At 43.2% G+C, this 15,045-nt stretch overlaps 1 protein-coding gene across 6 annotated transcripts in view; it reads right to left on the bottom strand.

Annotated features, from left to right (window-relative positions):
- Positions 1 to 401: 401 nt before the first annotated feature.
- Positions 402 to 15,045, bottom strand: part of cdk15 (cyclin-dependent kinase 15) — a 44,487-nt gene continuing 29,843 nt past the window's right edge. For 2 of the 6 annotated variants that reach the window (XM_087988824.1, XM_087988819.1), the window contains one exon: positions 7,789 to 10,591. In XM_087988824.1, the coding sequence (XP_087844950.1) occupies positions 10,491 to 10,591 (101 nt within the window). In that variant the 3' untranslated portion in view covers positions 7,789 to 10,490. Of the gene's footprint in view, positions 7,330 to 7,788; positions 10,592 to 15,045 lie in introns of those variants that run through there. The other 4 variants (XM_043693182.2, XM_087988821.1, XM_087988822.1 and 1 more) reach the window with 4 other exon arrangements.

The raw sequence follows: 15,045 nt of genomic DNA, 5'->3' as shown, positions 1-15,045 counted from the left end.
AGACAGCCCTATCGGATAAGGTTTAGTTAGACACAGAATTCTTCACATCACCCTTTGTTTTGTATAGACACAATGGACAAAAGCCAATAATGGCCAGAAACCTCAGCCTAGGCTCTAAGAGGCAGTGTTTAGGACAATTTCTACCTATGGTGGACCATTCTTGCAAAGTAATGTGCTGTCATTAAATGAACATGGTACTATGTTCCTTCAGGAGAAAGTGAGGTCTGCAGATGCTGGAGATCAGAGCTGAAAATGTGTTGCTGGAAAAGCGCAGCAGGTCAGGCAGCATCCAGGGAACAGGAGAATCGACGTTTCGGGCATAAGCTGAATGTCGATTCTCCTGTTCCCTGGATGCTGCCTGACCTGCTGCGCTTTTCCAGCAACACATTTTCAACTATGTTCCTTCAACAGTGCTAGAGGATCTCAAACCTAACTCTCAACAACAAGATTGTGTCACACTATGGGATGTAATGAGCATCACCGTACCAGGAAATAAAGGTAAAGTCACCATTATCTTAACAGATGATAGGGTTACTCTCTCATTAGAGAGACAAAGAGTGGTGGTTTAACCTGAGGGTCAACACATCTCCAGCTAGGGAAGAAATTGAGAAGGAGAAGCCTAGATGGTATCCTCAGCTGATGTGGGAATTGAACCCCTGCTGTTCGTGTCACATTGTATTGGAAACCAGCCATCCAAGCTAACTCTCATATCAAGGAATCAGATGCACATGGGGACAGTGAGGATGGAACACATGGTACGCATTTGGCTAGGAGAGTTCATGATTTTGGGAAATAGTTTCAGAAGGACTTGCATGTACAAAGTGCCTTTCATGACCTCAGTGTGTTCCAAAGCACTTTGTAGCTCATGAAGTATTTTGAAGTGTAGTCATGGTATTAATGGGGGAATTTCAATCCACAGTCCCTGGGCAGGAAAATCCTACAACTGGCATGCAGACCATGATCAAAGAATCGATTAATTGATGTTGGTGGGGTCAACAGAACGGGGAGAACTTCCAGACACTTTTTCAAAATAAACGTCTTCATCCTAGATTCTGCTGCAGCTAATAGTTTCATTTATTTCTGTTCTGAGGGGGTCAGAAAGGTGTTAAAGAAGATCCATTTCTGACCCTGTATACACACACAGGGTAAAACGATTCTTGTACATTAAGAAGTTGTCCAAGGATCATGCAGAGAAGTAATGGAAAATCACCTCCAATCAGTCCCAAAACACAAGTCTTGGAATAATTCCAACCTGCAGGTGAAAGCTGGGCTCATGTAAAACTTTATTTTGTAAACAGGAAGGGGAACTTTTGTTTGAATTGGTAAACCTAACTGGCCGTCTTGTCAGATGTGATACCATAGAGACATACAGCACAGAAACAGACCTTTGGTCCAGCCCGTCCATGCTGACCAGACATCCCAACACAATCTAGTCCCAGCTGCCAGCACTCGGCCCATATCCCTCCAAACCCTTCCTATTCATATACCCATCCAAAAGCATCTTAAATGTTGCAATTGTACCAGCCTCCACCACTTCCTCTGGCAGCTCATTCCATACACATACCACCCTTTGTGTGAAAAAGTTGCCCCTTAGGTCTCTTGTATATCTTTCCCCTCTCACCCTAAACCTATGCCCTCTAGTTCTGGACTCACCCACACCAGGGAAAAGATTTTTTCTATTTATCCTATCCATGCCCCTCATAATTTTGTAAACCTCTATAAGGTCACCCCTCAGCCTCCGACGCTCCAGGGAAAACAGCCCCAGTCTGTTCAGCCTCTCCCTATAGCTCAAATCCTCCAACCCCGGGCAACATCCTTGTACATCTTTTCTGAACCCTTTCAAGTTTCACAACATCTTTCCGATAGGAAGGAGACCAGAATTGCACGCAATATTCCAACAGTGGTTTAACCAATGTCCTGTACAGCCGCAACATGACCTCCCAACTCCTGTACTCAATACTCTGACCAATAAAGGAAAGCATACCAAACGCCTTCTTCACTATCCTATCTACCTGCAACTCCACTTTCAAGGAGTTATGAATCTGCACTCCAAGGTCTCTTTGTTCAGCAATACTCCCTAGGACCTTACCATTAAGTGTATAAGTCCTGCTAAGATTTGTTTTCCCAAAATGCAGCATCTCATATTTATCTAAATTAAACTCCATCTGCCACTTCCAAGCCCATTGGCCCAGCTGATCAAGATCCTGTTGTAATCTGAGGTAACCTTCTTTGCTGTCCACTACAACTCCAATTCTGGTGTCATCTGCAAACGTACCAACTATATCTCTTATGCTCACATCCAAATCATCTATATAAATGACAAAAGGTAGTGGACCCAACACAGATCCTTGTGGCACTTCACTGGTCACAGGCCTCCAGTCTGAAAAACAACCCTTTACCACCACCACCTTTGAGCCAGTTCTGTATCCAAACTGTTAGATCTCCCTGTATTCCATGAGATCTAACCTTGCTAACCAGTCTCCCATGGGGAACCTCGTCGAACACCTTACTGAAATCCATTTACAGACATCTACCGCTCTGCCCTCATCAATCCTCTTTGTTACTTCAAAAAACTCAAATCAAGTTTGTGAGACATGATTTCCCATGCACAAAGCCATGTTGACTATCTCTAATCAGTCCTTGCTTTTCCAAATACATGTACATCCTGTCCTTCAGGATTCCCTCCAACAACTTGCCCACCACCGACGTCAGGCTCACTGGTCTGTAGTTCCCTGGCTTGTCCTTACCACCTTCTTAAACAGTGGCACCATGTTTGCCAACCTCCAGTCTTCCGGCACCTCACCTGTGACTATTGATGATACAAATATCTCAGCAAGAGGCCCAGCAATCATTTCCCTAGCTTCCCAAAGAGTTCTAGAGTACACCTGATCACGTCCTGGGGATTTATCCGCTTTTATGCTTTTCAAGACAATCCAGCACTTCCTCCTCTGCAATATGGACATTTTTCAAGATGTCACCATCTATTTCCCTACACTCTATATCTTCCTTGTCCTTTTCCACAGTAAATACTGGTGCAAAATACTCGTTTACTAACTCACCCATTTTCTGCAGCTCCACACAAAGGCCACCTTGCTGATATTTGAGGGGCCCTATTCTCTCCCTAGTTGTCCTTTTGTCCTTAATGTATTTGTAAAAACCCTTTGGATTCTCCTTAATTCTATTTGCCAAACTTATCTCATGTGCCCTTTTTGCCTTCCTGATTTCCCTCTTAAGTATATTCCTACTGCCTTTATACTCTTCTAAGGATTCACTCGATCTATCCTGTCTATACCTGACATATGCTTCCTTCTTTTCCTTAACCAAACCCTCAATTTCTTCAGTCATCCAGCATTCCCTATACCTACCAGCCTTCCCTTTCACCCTGACAGGAATATACTTTCTCTGGATTCTTGTTATCTCATTTCTGAAGGCTTCCTATTTTCCAGCTGTCCCTTTACCTGCAAACATCTGCCCCCAATCAGCTTTTGAAAGTTCTTGCCTAATACCGTCAAAATTGACCTTTCTCCAATTTAGAACTTCAACTTTTAGATCTGGTCTATCCTTTTCCATCATTATTTTAAAACAAATAGAATTATGGTCGCTGGCCCCAAAGTGCTCCCCCACTGACACTTCAGTCACCTGACCTGCCTTATTTCCCAAGCGTAGGTCAGGTTTTACACCTCCTCTAGTAGGTACATCCATATACTTAATCAGAAAATTGTCTTGTACACACTTAACAAATTCCTGTCCATCTAAACCTTTAACACTATGGCAGTCCCAGTCGATGTTTGGAAAGTTAAAATCCTCTACCACAACTACCCTATTATTCTTACAGATAGCTGAGATCTCCTTACAAACTTGTTTCTCAATTTGCCTCTGACTATTAGGGGGTCTATAATACAATCCCAATAAGGTGATCATCCCTTTCTTATTTCTCAGTTCCACCCAAATAACTACCCTGGATGTATTTCCTGGAATACCCTCCCTCAGCACAGCTGTAATGCTATCCCTTATCAAAAAATGCCACTCTCCCTCCTGTCTTGCCTCCCTTTCTACCCTTCCTATAGCATTTGTATCCTGGAACATTAATCTCTAGTCCTGCCATGTTTCTGTAATTGCTATGATATCCCAGTCCCATGTTCCTAACCATGTTCTGAGTTCATCTGCCTTCCCTGTTAGGCTCCTTGCATTGAAATAAATGCAGTTTAATTTATTGGTCCTAACTTGTCTCTGCCTGCCCTGACTGTTTGACTCGCTTCTGTTCTCAACTGTCCCAGTCTGACTGATCTCTTTCCTCACGATCTCCCTGGGTCCCACCCCCCACCTTAGTAGTTTAAATTCTCCCAAGCAGCTTTAGCAAATCTCCCAGGTGTTGAAGGTGATTTCCTCGAATTCCAGGAGCAGTAATTACTGTTTTATCTGCATTGTTTTGGAACTTTGGAGAAAAAAAAAGTCAAAACAACAGCAGTTTTAAAAGGGAGAGGTACAGACAAAGGAAGCACATGGTGAGGTCAGTGCAGGAGAGAGAAAGAAACTGACACAGCAGTGAACCTGCACAGTTACTGCCTTTGCTGTTTGAATTCATGTATCGCTGGACATTAGAGTGCATCTGGGAAAATTAACAAACAGTGAAATTCACAACTGATCTTGGAGGAACTGTTTGGGCGAAGTCACAGCACAGAAACAGATAAGTGAATTGTTTTAAGTGTAGCCTACAGAAAGTCTGCAGTAGTGAGTAGAGTGGGTTCTTTCTTGATTATATGTTTTTTGAGATATATGTCTTGATTAAACTTAAAATATAAGCCGTAACTAATAACTTAACCTGGAGCAGTGTTTTGTAGAGGAATAAGACGGTGATTTTTTTTGGGTCTGTAGATTGTGAAGGAACAAAAATGGCCTTTAGTAGAGTGATATGCACTTCTTGTCAGATGTGGGAGTTTAAGGAGGGTTTACGGGTTACTGTGGGTTATATCTGCAATAAATACTGTTGGTTGCAAATCCTATCAGATCGAATGGATCGGTTGGAGAGACAGAGGCAATGAGGAATTTGCAACGTCAACGGTGTGTGATGGATGGCAGCTATAGGAAGGGGGGGTGGGTGGGGAAGAGTCTCAGATACAGTCACATAGATGGGTTAACTCCAGGAACGGTAAGAGAGGTAGGCAGTTAGTGCAGGAGTCTTCTGTGGCTATACCCATTTCAAGCAAGTGTGCTGTTTTGGAAAATGTAGGGGGTGATCGATTCACAGGGGAATGTAGCACAAACAGCCAAGTTTCTGGTATTGAGACTGGCTCCAATGCAATGAGGGGTACGTCGGGTTCCAAGAGATCAATTGTGTTAGGGGACCCTTTAGACAGACTTTGCTATGGCCAGCAGCGAAAAATCAGAACGGTGTGTTGCCTCCCTGGTGCCAGGATAAAGGAATGTCTCAGAGAGGGATACCAACACAGATGTGGCTCATTGACCTACCAAGAGGGGCAGGCAATCACAAAAGAAGCAGCAGGCCTTCAACTTGGGCACACTGGGAAGGCCACTCGGATTGAACTTCCTCCAATACACTGCGGCGGTCTTCACAGTAGAATGGAACAAACAAGCTGGTTCCGATGTGGTGGGTCGGTTTTATTAAGTTCAATCCTGTATGACATCTCCCCAAAACCCCAAATCCATCTCAGCCCTTCACTCCGGGGGTAGGGGAGGTGCAGACACCTTGCTAAAATATGGTCCAAAGGGAAAGCCATTCTCCATAACCCATTCAGGTGTCCCATTCTTCAAGTGTAGGCCAGGATTGAGAGTGAGGGCAGGCAAAGCGACCTTGGTGTGCATCGCACACACTGATTGGTCACGGCATGGTTTAAAGTCAGCTCCAGTGTCTAGTACTGAAACTTACAAAAATTCAAAGACTACAACCTATCCCCGCCAACAAGCCCACAGCTGACAGCTGTCTGGATCACACATGCTCCAGCCACCAAAACTCTCTGCTGTGTTTTAAATTGTCATGAGTTTAACAAGTAAACAAGTGACACTGCACTCAAATTCTGGCACTTATTTCCACAACAACAGAATAGGGACAGCATGGGATTAGATAAAGAGTAAAGTTCTTCTCTGCACTGTCATATTAAACACTTCCAGGACAGAGACAGCACAAGGTTATAAATGGAATAAAGCTCCCTCTACACTGTCCCATTAAACACTCCCAGCATGGGATTCAATACAGAGTGAAGCTCCCTCTACAATGTCCCCACTAAACACTTCCACGACAGGTATAGCATGGGATTCGATAGAGTAAAAATACCTCAACTCTTTCAAACATAAACCAAGCTCCCTCTACGCTATCCCCAACAAACATTCTCAGGATAGGGACTGCATAGAGTAAAACTCCATCTATTCTTTTAAACTGAAAGTAAAGCCCTTCTCTACACTGTTCCTATTAAGCACTCCCAGGACATGGATAGCACAAGTTAGATAGAGTAAAGCTTTCTCTACACTGTTCCATTAAACACTCCGAGGACAGAGTTAGATACAGAGTAAGGGTTTCTACTCTTTTAAACTGAAAGTAAAGTTCCCATGTCACTGTCCCCATTAGACACTACCAGGATAGGTACAGCACAAGCTTAGATCGACAATAAAGCTGCATTTACTATTTTAAATCAAAAGTAAATCTCCCTCTTTTAAACTGTAAGTAAAGCTTCCCCAATGCCATCCCCAGCAAACGCTCCCAGGACAAGGTCATCATGGGGTTAGATACAAAGTAATGCTCCCTCTACCCTGCACCCATCAAACACTCCATCACAGGCACAGCATGGGGTTAGATACAGAGTAATGCTCCTCTACTCTTTTAAACTAAAATTAAAGTTCCCTTGATAAGGTCCCCATCAAATATTCCTAGGACAGGGACAGCACACAGGGACTACATGTAGAATAAAGCTGCTTCTGCATACATTCAAAGTACAGGTACAGCATGGGACTAGACACAGAGTAAAGCTATCTCCACTCTTTTAAGCTGAAATTAAAGTTCCCTTGACATAGTCCCCTTCAACACTCCCAAGACAGGTACAGTATGGGACTAAATACAGAGAAGACTCCCTCTACATTGTCCCCATCAAACATTCCTGGGACAGGTACAACACTGGGTTAGATACAGAGTAAAGCTCCTTGTACACAGTCCTATTAAATATTCCTGGGGCAAATGCAGCACAGTGAAGCATTGTGGATGAGAGGCTGGTCCATCCTGAACTTAGAAGATGAAGCCAGGTTACATGTTCAGGGGTCTTCAGTCTCTTGATGTTAGGGCTCTAGATGGTTAAATGGCAGTGATTCACAGAAAACAATCTGCAAAGGAAAGAGTGGAATGTTAGGGAGGTGAGGTCACTGATAATCCTATCACGTAGAATTATCCACACTTGTGTGAACAGGGAGACAAGTGAATGCTACAGCAAAGCACAGGTTGGTGAGGCTCAAATCAATAAACTGGAAGTTTCCAAATGCTTGTTAATAACTAATTGCTTTGCCTGTCATGGGAATGAGTCAGGGAATACATCCCCACCAATAACAGCTGCTCTACTACCACCTCACACTCACAGAAGTGTTTTAACTAGCTAAAAACCAGACATCTGCCCTCCCTCAGGAGAAAGGCCTTTCCTCAGAGAGTTAAGGGCTATCTGGCAGCTCTGTAGACCCTGCAGGGGACAGAATCTAAAGCTCAACTGCAGGACCAGGCAAATGTGAGGGGACTCTTGGCAGAGAGAGGTAACATCACAATAATAATGGTCCAATACTCAATTGTTCATCTGGGACTGGTAAACCCTGTGGGTTTGTTTATTTAAAACAGTAAAACACATTACAAGTTACAATGAGATTACAGCAAACCAACTGATTTTTTTTTAATAAGCTTTCAGATTCAGAGCAGCCTAACTGCCAGGCAGATATATACACACAGCACATGGAGTACTTCAAGGTCAACTCCCTTCAAGGTACACATACAACAAGTCCCCTCCTTTCTGAAATGAAGTTTAATACAATAACAAGCGAGTCTATATGTTTCAATTAATGTATAGGTAATTTGTTGTATGCCCAGATATCATTATGGTAACTTTGACTGTGAAATCAGCCACATCTCTGGGCAGTGATATTGTTTGTCATTCCTGCTTGCTACGTTATGATTTTCTTTCATGGATTGCAGTTCTTGTTCCAGAATTTGCTTATCCTGAAGCACGAGAACCAAGCTTTGTTCCAGATCAGCCACTAACTGGTCTTGTTCCTCAAGTTGTTCCAAGTTGTTTGAATCTTCTTCTTATTTATTGCTTTGTTCCTGAAGTCCACATCATTTTGAAGCTGCTGGTTTTATATCTTAGATTCTTTCAAATCTACAAAACATTTTAGCTTTCTGTCAGTCCAATATATTTCTTCCTTCATAATGTATTCTAACAAAACCCATGATTTTCTTTGAAATCTTGACTTTTTACAATTCCTACTTCAGTGGTTGTTTGTATCCTTCTTTGTCCTGTTAGGTTCTGTCACTAAGGCATCATTGCTGGCATTTATTTCTGAAAGGGCTGACTCACGAATGTACATTCTCAGCTATTTTTTGTTTTGCAGGTCTGTCATTTTCTCCAACATTATTTCGAGCTCAGGCTGATGTTTCTGTAGCTGCTCCTGTTAAGCCTGATCCGTTTTACGTTAGAGTTGCTCCAGGATCACCCTGTAAACCAGCAATCTTCTTACCGGATCGATGGTACAGAACCTGCCATGCATCCCACTTCCTTTCCTTCACTTGCAGCTCTTTATTCATTTTGAGATGAGTAAAGGTATCACCTAAAGACCTCCTCATCAAGGGGATGGTATTCAAACGTTTGGATTTATCCCAAATTAGTTTTTCAGCTTCTTTTTCTGAGAATGTTCATTTTTCTCTCCAAAGAAAAGAGCTGAGATTTTAGCTCCACCACTCTGCGAGAAAGTCATGTGCCAATTCATTTGCAGCCCAGCAAGTGTTTCTTGAATAATATGCTGCAATTTTTGTTGTGATCCCTGATGTTTGATTGATCTCAGATTTTTGTGACTGGTGTAAGGTACAGGTCGTTCTGCTATAACGTGCGTTTCGTTGATGCGAATTTGCTATAACATGATTCACGAATTGGGGACGATGTTTCTACAATGCAAATTTTTAAAGCGTGTATTGGTTATAATGCGATTCCAGCCCTATTAATTTGAATGGTACTGCTATTGCATGATTTTCTTATATCATGGCTCTGCACAAGAACGGAACTACTGCATTATAGCAGAACTGACTGGATGTCATGCTGTTACACCTTGCAATTGCCAGTCCAGCAGTGTCTACCATGTTGAACATCTATGACGCCCAGGTATAGTTCCAACACTGTTCACACACAGCTCATGGAATCCTTAAAGGTGAACTCACTTGAACACAAGGTACACATACAGCATGAGGAAAGGTGAGGCTGGGTGGGAGATGACCCTCGAGTGGTTATCGATTTCAGACGCTCAATTGGGTCCAGCCTAGGCCTCACTTGTCCCACAGAAACTTGTGGAGAGGTCAAGGCAGGTGGGAGGGCAGCGCGAAGGTCATCTGGAGAATTTTTTACAGGCCCAATTACCTATAAAGACGTTCATGGCAGAGCTTAAAATGTATCCAATTGTCAGACATGTGAGCTTCCCAGGCCAGTGGAAGCCCGTCCGTGATTGTACAAATGGGAATGTCAGAATATGCAACACCAGGAGGAAGAGAGAGAGAGAGAGAATGAGACATTATGAGGGAGAATAAGTGAGTGAGAGTGAGAAAAGGAGAGAGGAACAGCAAGAGGGAAAGAGAGACAAAGAGAGAGAAATAAAGGGAGAGAGCAGCAGAGAGAGAGAGGGAGAGGGCAACAGAGGGTGGGAGGTAGTCAAAGAGAGTGGACAGCATGTGGAGTCAGAGACATAGGGTTAGGGTTAGTAGACACAGCAAGAGAGAGGAGAGCACGGGCAGCTCAGGGTAGTTAGAATTAAAGTGGGGGTTAAGCTGAGTGTCACATTCATTTTCCCTGCTGTTAAATCCCAGTTTTTCCCCTGGAGAATCCTGAGATTCAGGCCTGTGTCGAGACACACCAACAGGGGCTGTCTTTGTATTAGAGATACCTCCTGTATTAGTTGCCTCCATCCACTATCAGACAGGCTTGTACTGCACATGGCAATGAGGGCAATGCCTGGAGGCCTGACTCAGTCAGCCTCCCCACCTGAACTTTGTGCATTTTGAAATCAAATAGAGTAGAGAAGAAAAAGCTTGCCCCATGGTGATTTCAGAAAGAATGACCTCCAACACTGACAGTCACTTCCACGTCTCACAGATCCTGGGAATGCCCCCAACCTCCACTCCCAGAGAAAGGGCAAGTGGGTAGAACAATTCATCCCGTTTCTGATTTCCTCTCCCCCTTGCCCTCCTGGGGGCCATGAACAGTCTCCAGTCTGTTCCCTACCTGTCCCATTCTCCCTCCATGTCAGGCAAGGATTGAGGTGCATCTGACCTTCCGAAAGGGATGGAAAGCATTCCGGGCCTCGGGCTCCAACCGGACACCAGCCACACTGAAGATGGAAATCACTGCAAGAGACACAGGAGCAGCAGTCAGCAAGGGAACAGAGAGCGCTGCAGAACTCAAACACTCAGGGCTGCCTTTACAATATAGCTCAGGTACACATTGCAACAGCAAGGCCCACTGACTGTGACTAAAGCTCAATTTTTGTACAAAACAGAGATTAATGCCATGTTCTCCATCCACTGTGGAGTTAGCAATGGTACTCATTAACATGGATACCTGTGGTGTGGAGTTTGACATGGTGGCTTAGGACCAGAGGGCACAGTCTCCGAATAAAGGGGCACCAATTTAAAACTGAGATGAGGAGGAACTTCTTCTCTCAGAGGGGTTGAGAGATTTTGGAACATCTTACCACAGGGATCTGTTGGGGCAGAGTCCTTGTGTGTATTTAAGGCCGAGACAGGTAGACTTTTGAACAGCAGGGAAAAATCAAAGGTTATGGGGGGGAAGGGCAGGAAAGTGGATGCAAGGAATATTGGACCAGCCACGACCCTATTGAGTGGAGTAGGAGGCACAAAGGGCCAAATGGCCTACTCCTACTGTATTCCTGTTTATTAAAGTCTTATGCTTGAATGGCATTCTCCAGTTTGATTGATCTAAAGCTAGGGTCTCCCATATATCAGTGGGGATGTGTGGCCTCTTCAAGGATATTTTGAGTAAATTCTTTTAAGCATTTCTGCTATCTTCCTGTGATTCTCCTGCCATGACTGAGTTCAGAGTAGTGCAGATGCATCAGGAGTCTGGGGTCAGGCAAATGAACATCATGTCCTGCCCAGCAGAACTGGGCATATTAGACTGGGAGTCACATTACAGGTGGATCACCTTTCTTGTCATGGGTTCTGGAGAAAGGCACTGCTCATAGTACTTCTCCATTGTTTTGTGAGGTTTGCTGAAGGATGTGGAAGTGTCTGAAATATACAGGAGCACAGGGATCACTACTGCACGATTAACCAGGAATTTAACCTCCTGCCTGAGATCCTAGTCTTCAAATGCTTATTTTCTCCTCAGTTGGCCAAAGGTTGAGATGGCACATTGGAGGGGATGAAGAACTTGGTTAGCTGTCCATGTCTAGCTTCATTGAGAGGAAGCTCCCAAGTCCATACTGTCCACATTTTCCAGGATCTTGCTGTTGACTTTAATCAATAGGAGCAGTTGTTCTGTCATGGGAACTGATTTGTAGAGGACCCTTGGTTTTCTGGGTGTTTAGTGAAAGGTCCATTCAGTGAGCACTTTGAATGCATTCTTGCTGATTCCCCAGATTCTCCTCTCTACAAACTCAAGGTCATCCCAAACTAAGCTCCTTTGGTTTAATTAATTTCCTTGTTCCCCTGGCTCCACCTGTAACAGGCCCACATTTGTCCTAGCTCAGCTTGAAATTTCCATACATCAACAAACCTTCTTTTTCTGCTTTCTTTATAAGCTTCTTAATCCTCCTTTACTTTGGTTCTAAATTTCTTCCAATCCTCAGTCATAGAACATTTTCCGGCCTGCTTATAAGCCACTTACTTTGTTCTAAGTCAATCTTTAACTTGCTTTCTTAGCCAATGTTGATTTTCTTGTTCCATTGAGTGTTTATGCCTTTAAGTAATATATACCTGTACACGTAAAACAGGACAAATCCACCTTAGCTAATTTATGCCCAATCAATCAGTCTACTCTTGCACATCAGTAAAATGATGGAAGGTTTCATCAACAGTGCTATCAAGCAGTACATGCTCAGCAATAACCTACTCAGTGATGCTCCTGAACTCATTACAGCCTTGGTTTAAATATGGACAAAAGAGCTGAATTCCAGAGGTAAGCGGAGAGTGACAGCCCTTGACATCAAGGCTGCATTTGACTGAGCATAGTCATCAAGGAACTCTAGCAAAACTGGAATCAATGGGTATCTGGGGAAATCTCTCCACTGGTTGGAGTCATATCTGGCACACAGGTAGATGGTAGTGGTTGTTGGTGGTCAGTCATCTCAGCTCCAGGACATCGCTACAGGAATTCATCAGGTTAGTGTCCTAGGCCCAACATCTTCAGCTGCTTCATCAATGACCTTTCCTCTGTCATAAGATCAGAAGTGGGGATGTTTGCGAATGATTGTGCAATATTCAGCACCATTCATGACTCCTCAAATACTAAAGCAGTCCATGTTCAAATGCAGCAAGATCTGGACAATATCTAGGCTGATAAGTAACATTTGCACCCCACAATTGATTGGAAAAAACCATCTCCACTTGAGAGAATCTAACCAACGGCTTTACTATTACTGAGTCCCCCACTATTAACATCCTGGGGATTACCATTGAACAGCTTACCATTTCTTTACACAGAGAGTTGTGAATGCATGTAATACATTGCCAGAGGTGGTGATGGAAGCAGAGTCATTAAGGACATTTAAGCGACTGTTGGACATGCACATAGACAGCAGTGAATTGAGGGGTGCATAGGCTAGGTTATTTTACTTTAGATTAGGAATAATCCTTGGCACAACACTGTGGGCCTAGGGGCCTGTTCTGTGCTGTACTTTTCTATGTTCTATGTTCTAAGAAACTCAACTGGACTCACCATATAAATACTGTGGCTACAAGAGCAGTTCAGAGGCTAGGAATCTCTGAGTAACTCAGTTCTTGACTTACCAAGTCAGCAGTGTGATGGAATATTCACCACTTCCCTGAATGGGTGCATATCCATCAACACCCAAGAAGCTTGACACCATTCTGGACAAAGCAGCCCACTCGACTGGCGCTACATCCACAAATATCCACTTCCTCCACTATCGATGCTCAGTACACATTGCTCCTGTTACTATCTATAGGATGCACTGCAGAAATTCACCAGGTTTCCTAAGACAGCACCTTCTGGACCTATCTGGAAGGACAGGGCAGCCAATGCATGAGAACACCACCACTACAAGTTCCCTCCATTCTGATTTGGAAATATATCACTGTTCCTTCACTGTCACTGGGCCAAAATCATGAAACTCCCTCTTTAACAGCATTGTGGGTCTAATTATACCAATTGGACTGCTGCTGTTCAAGAAGGCAACTCACGACCACCTTCTCGGGGCAACTGGGGACAAGCAATAAAAGGTATGTAATTCATATATACTAATGTCATTTTGTTAAGGGTTTGAAATTCAAACTAGTGATATATGGGTGTTGGTCTGTGTGAAGGGGTTTAAAAATTAACTGTGTCAGTCTTTCCAGAACCATGATTATAAACCAGAACATAGCAGGGAGCTGCAAGAACTGCTAGAGTATAAATGGAACTTTGTTTACGCTGTGTGAATTTACAACAGAATAGAAAAAGAATCAAACCATTAGCTGTAGCAAATCTAAGATGAACAAGTTTATTTTAAAATAAATTCAAAATCTTTTTGGGTTTAGTTTGAAGGAGACCTGACTAAAGTCAGATGCAATCATACTCTCCTGAGAAAAGAAAGATTGTTCAGAGCAGTTAAGGAACTGAGTTCTCTCAGTGAAAGAGAGCAGTTTGTAAAAATTCCAGGCTGGGAGTGTATGCTTAAAACTGGGAAAGTTTAAACTCGCCGTTGTATGTGCATTCAAGGGAAAACACTTCATATTTCAGGGTAGGAACTGAGAAGGAACAGTTATGTCAAACCTATATACTTGATGGGGGAGGAACATTTTCCTGGATTTTGATTAACCGTAAATTGATCGTTTTGGAAAGTAGATGGGAATTTGTTTTACCGTGCATTTTGAAATCTTTTTAACTATGTTATATTTTGATAGCTCAGTTTATTTTATTGTTTTTTGTTTGTTTTTAACTTATATTGTTACAACCAAATCTTGAGCCTTGAATGCTTAGTTGTCAGTGAAAAACTACCATTTAAAAAAAAAATGAAAATATGATCTATCAGACCAGATTTTAGTCTGTGATCTGATTTGTTTGTAGTAATATCATAGAGTCATAGAGATGTACAGCATGGAAACAGACCCTTCGGTCCAACCCGTCCATGCCGACCAGATATCCCAACCCAATCTAGTCCCAGCTGCCAGTATCCGTCCCATATCCCTCCAAACCCTTCCTATTCATATACCCATCCAAAAGCCTTTTAAATGTTGCAATTGTACCAGCCTCCACCACATCCTCTGGCAGCTCATTCCATACACTTACCACCCTCTGCGTGAAAAAGTTGCCCCTTAGGTCTCTTTTATATCTTTCCCCTCTCAACCTAAACCTATGCCCTCTAGCTCTTGACTCCCCCACACCAGGGAAAAGATTTTTTCTATTTATCCTATCCATGCCCCTCATAATTTTGTAAACCTCTATAAGGTCACCCCTCAGCCTCCGATGCTCCAAGGAAAACAGCCCCAGCCTGTTCAGCCTTTCCCTATAGCTCAAATCCTCCAACCCTGGCAACATCCTTGTACATCTTTTCTGAACCCTTTCAAGTTTCACAACATGTTTTCGATAGGAAGGAGACCAGAATTGCATGCAATATTCC

This window comes from Chiloscyllium plagiosum, unplaced genomic scaffold (assembly GCF_037043375.1).
Source record: "Chiloscyllium plagiosum isolate Xiang-an unplaced genomic scaffold, Cpla_swu_hap1 HiC_scaffold_7, whole genome shotgun sequence".
Lineage (NCBI taxonomy): Eukaryota > Metazoa > Chordata > Chondrichthyes > Orectolobiformes > Hemiscylliidae > Chiloscyllium > Chiloscyllium plagiosum.
The sequence above is the reverse complement of the archived record's forward strand: the minus strand, read 5'-3'. Positions and strand labels throughout refer to the sequence as shown.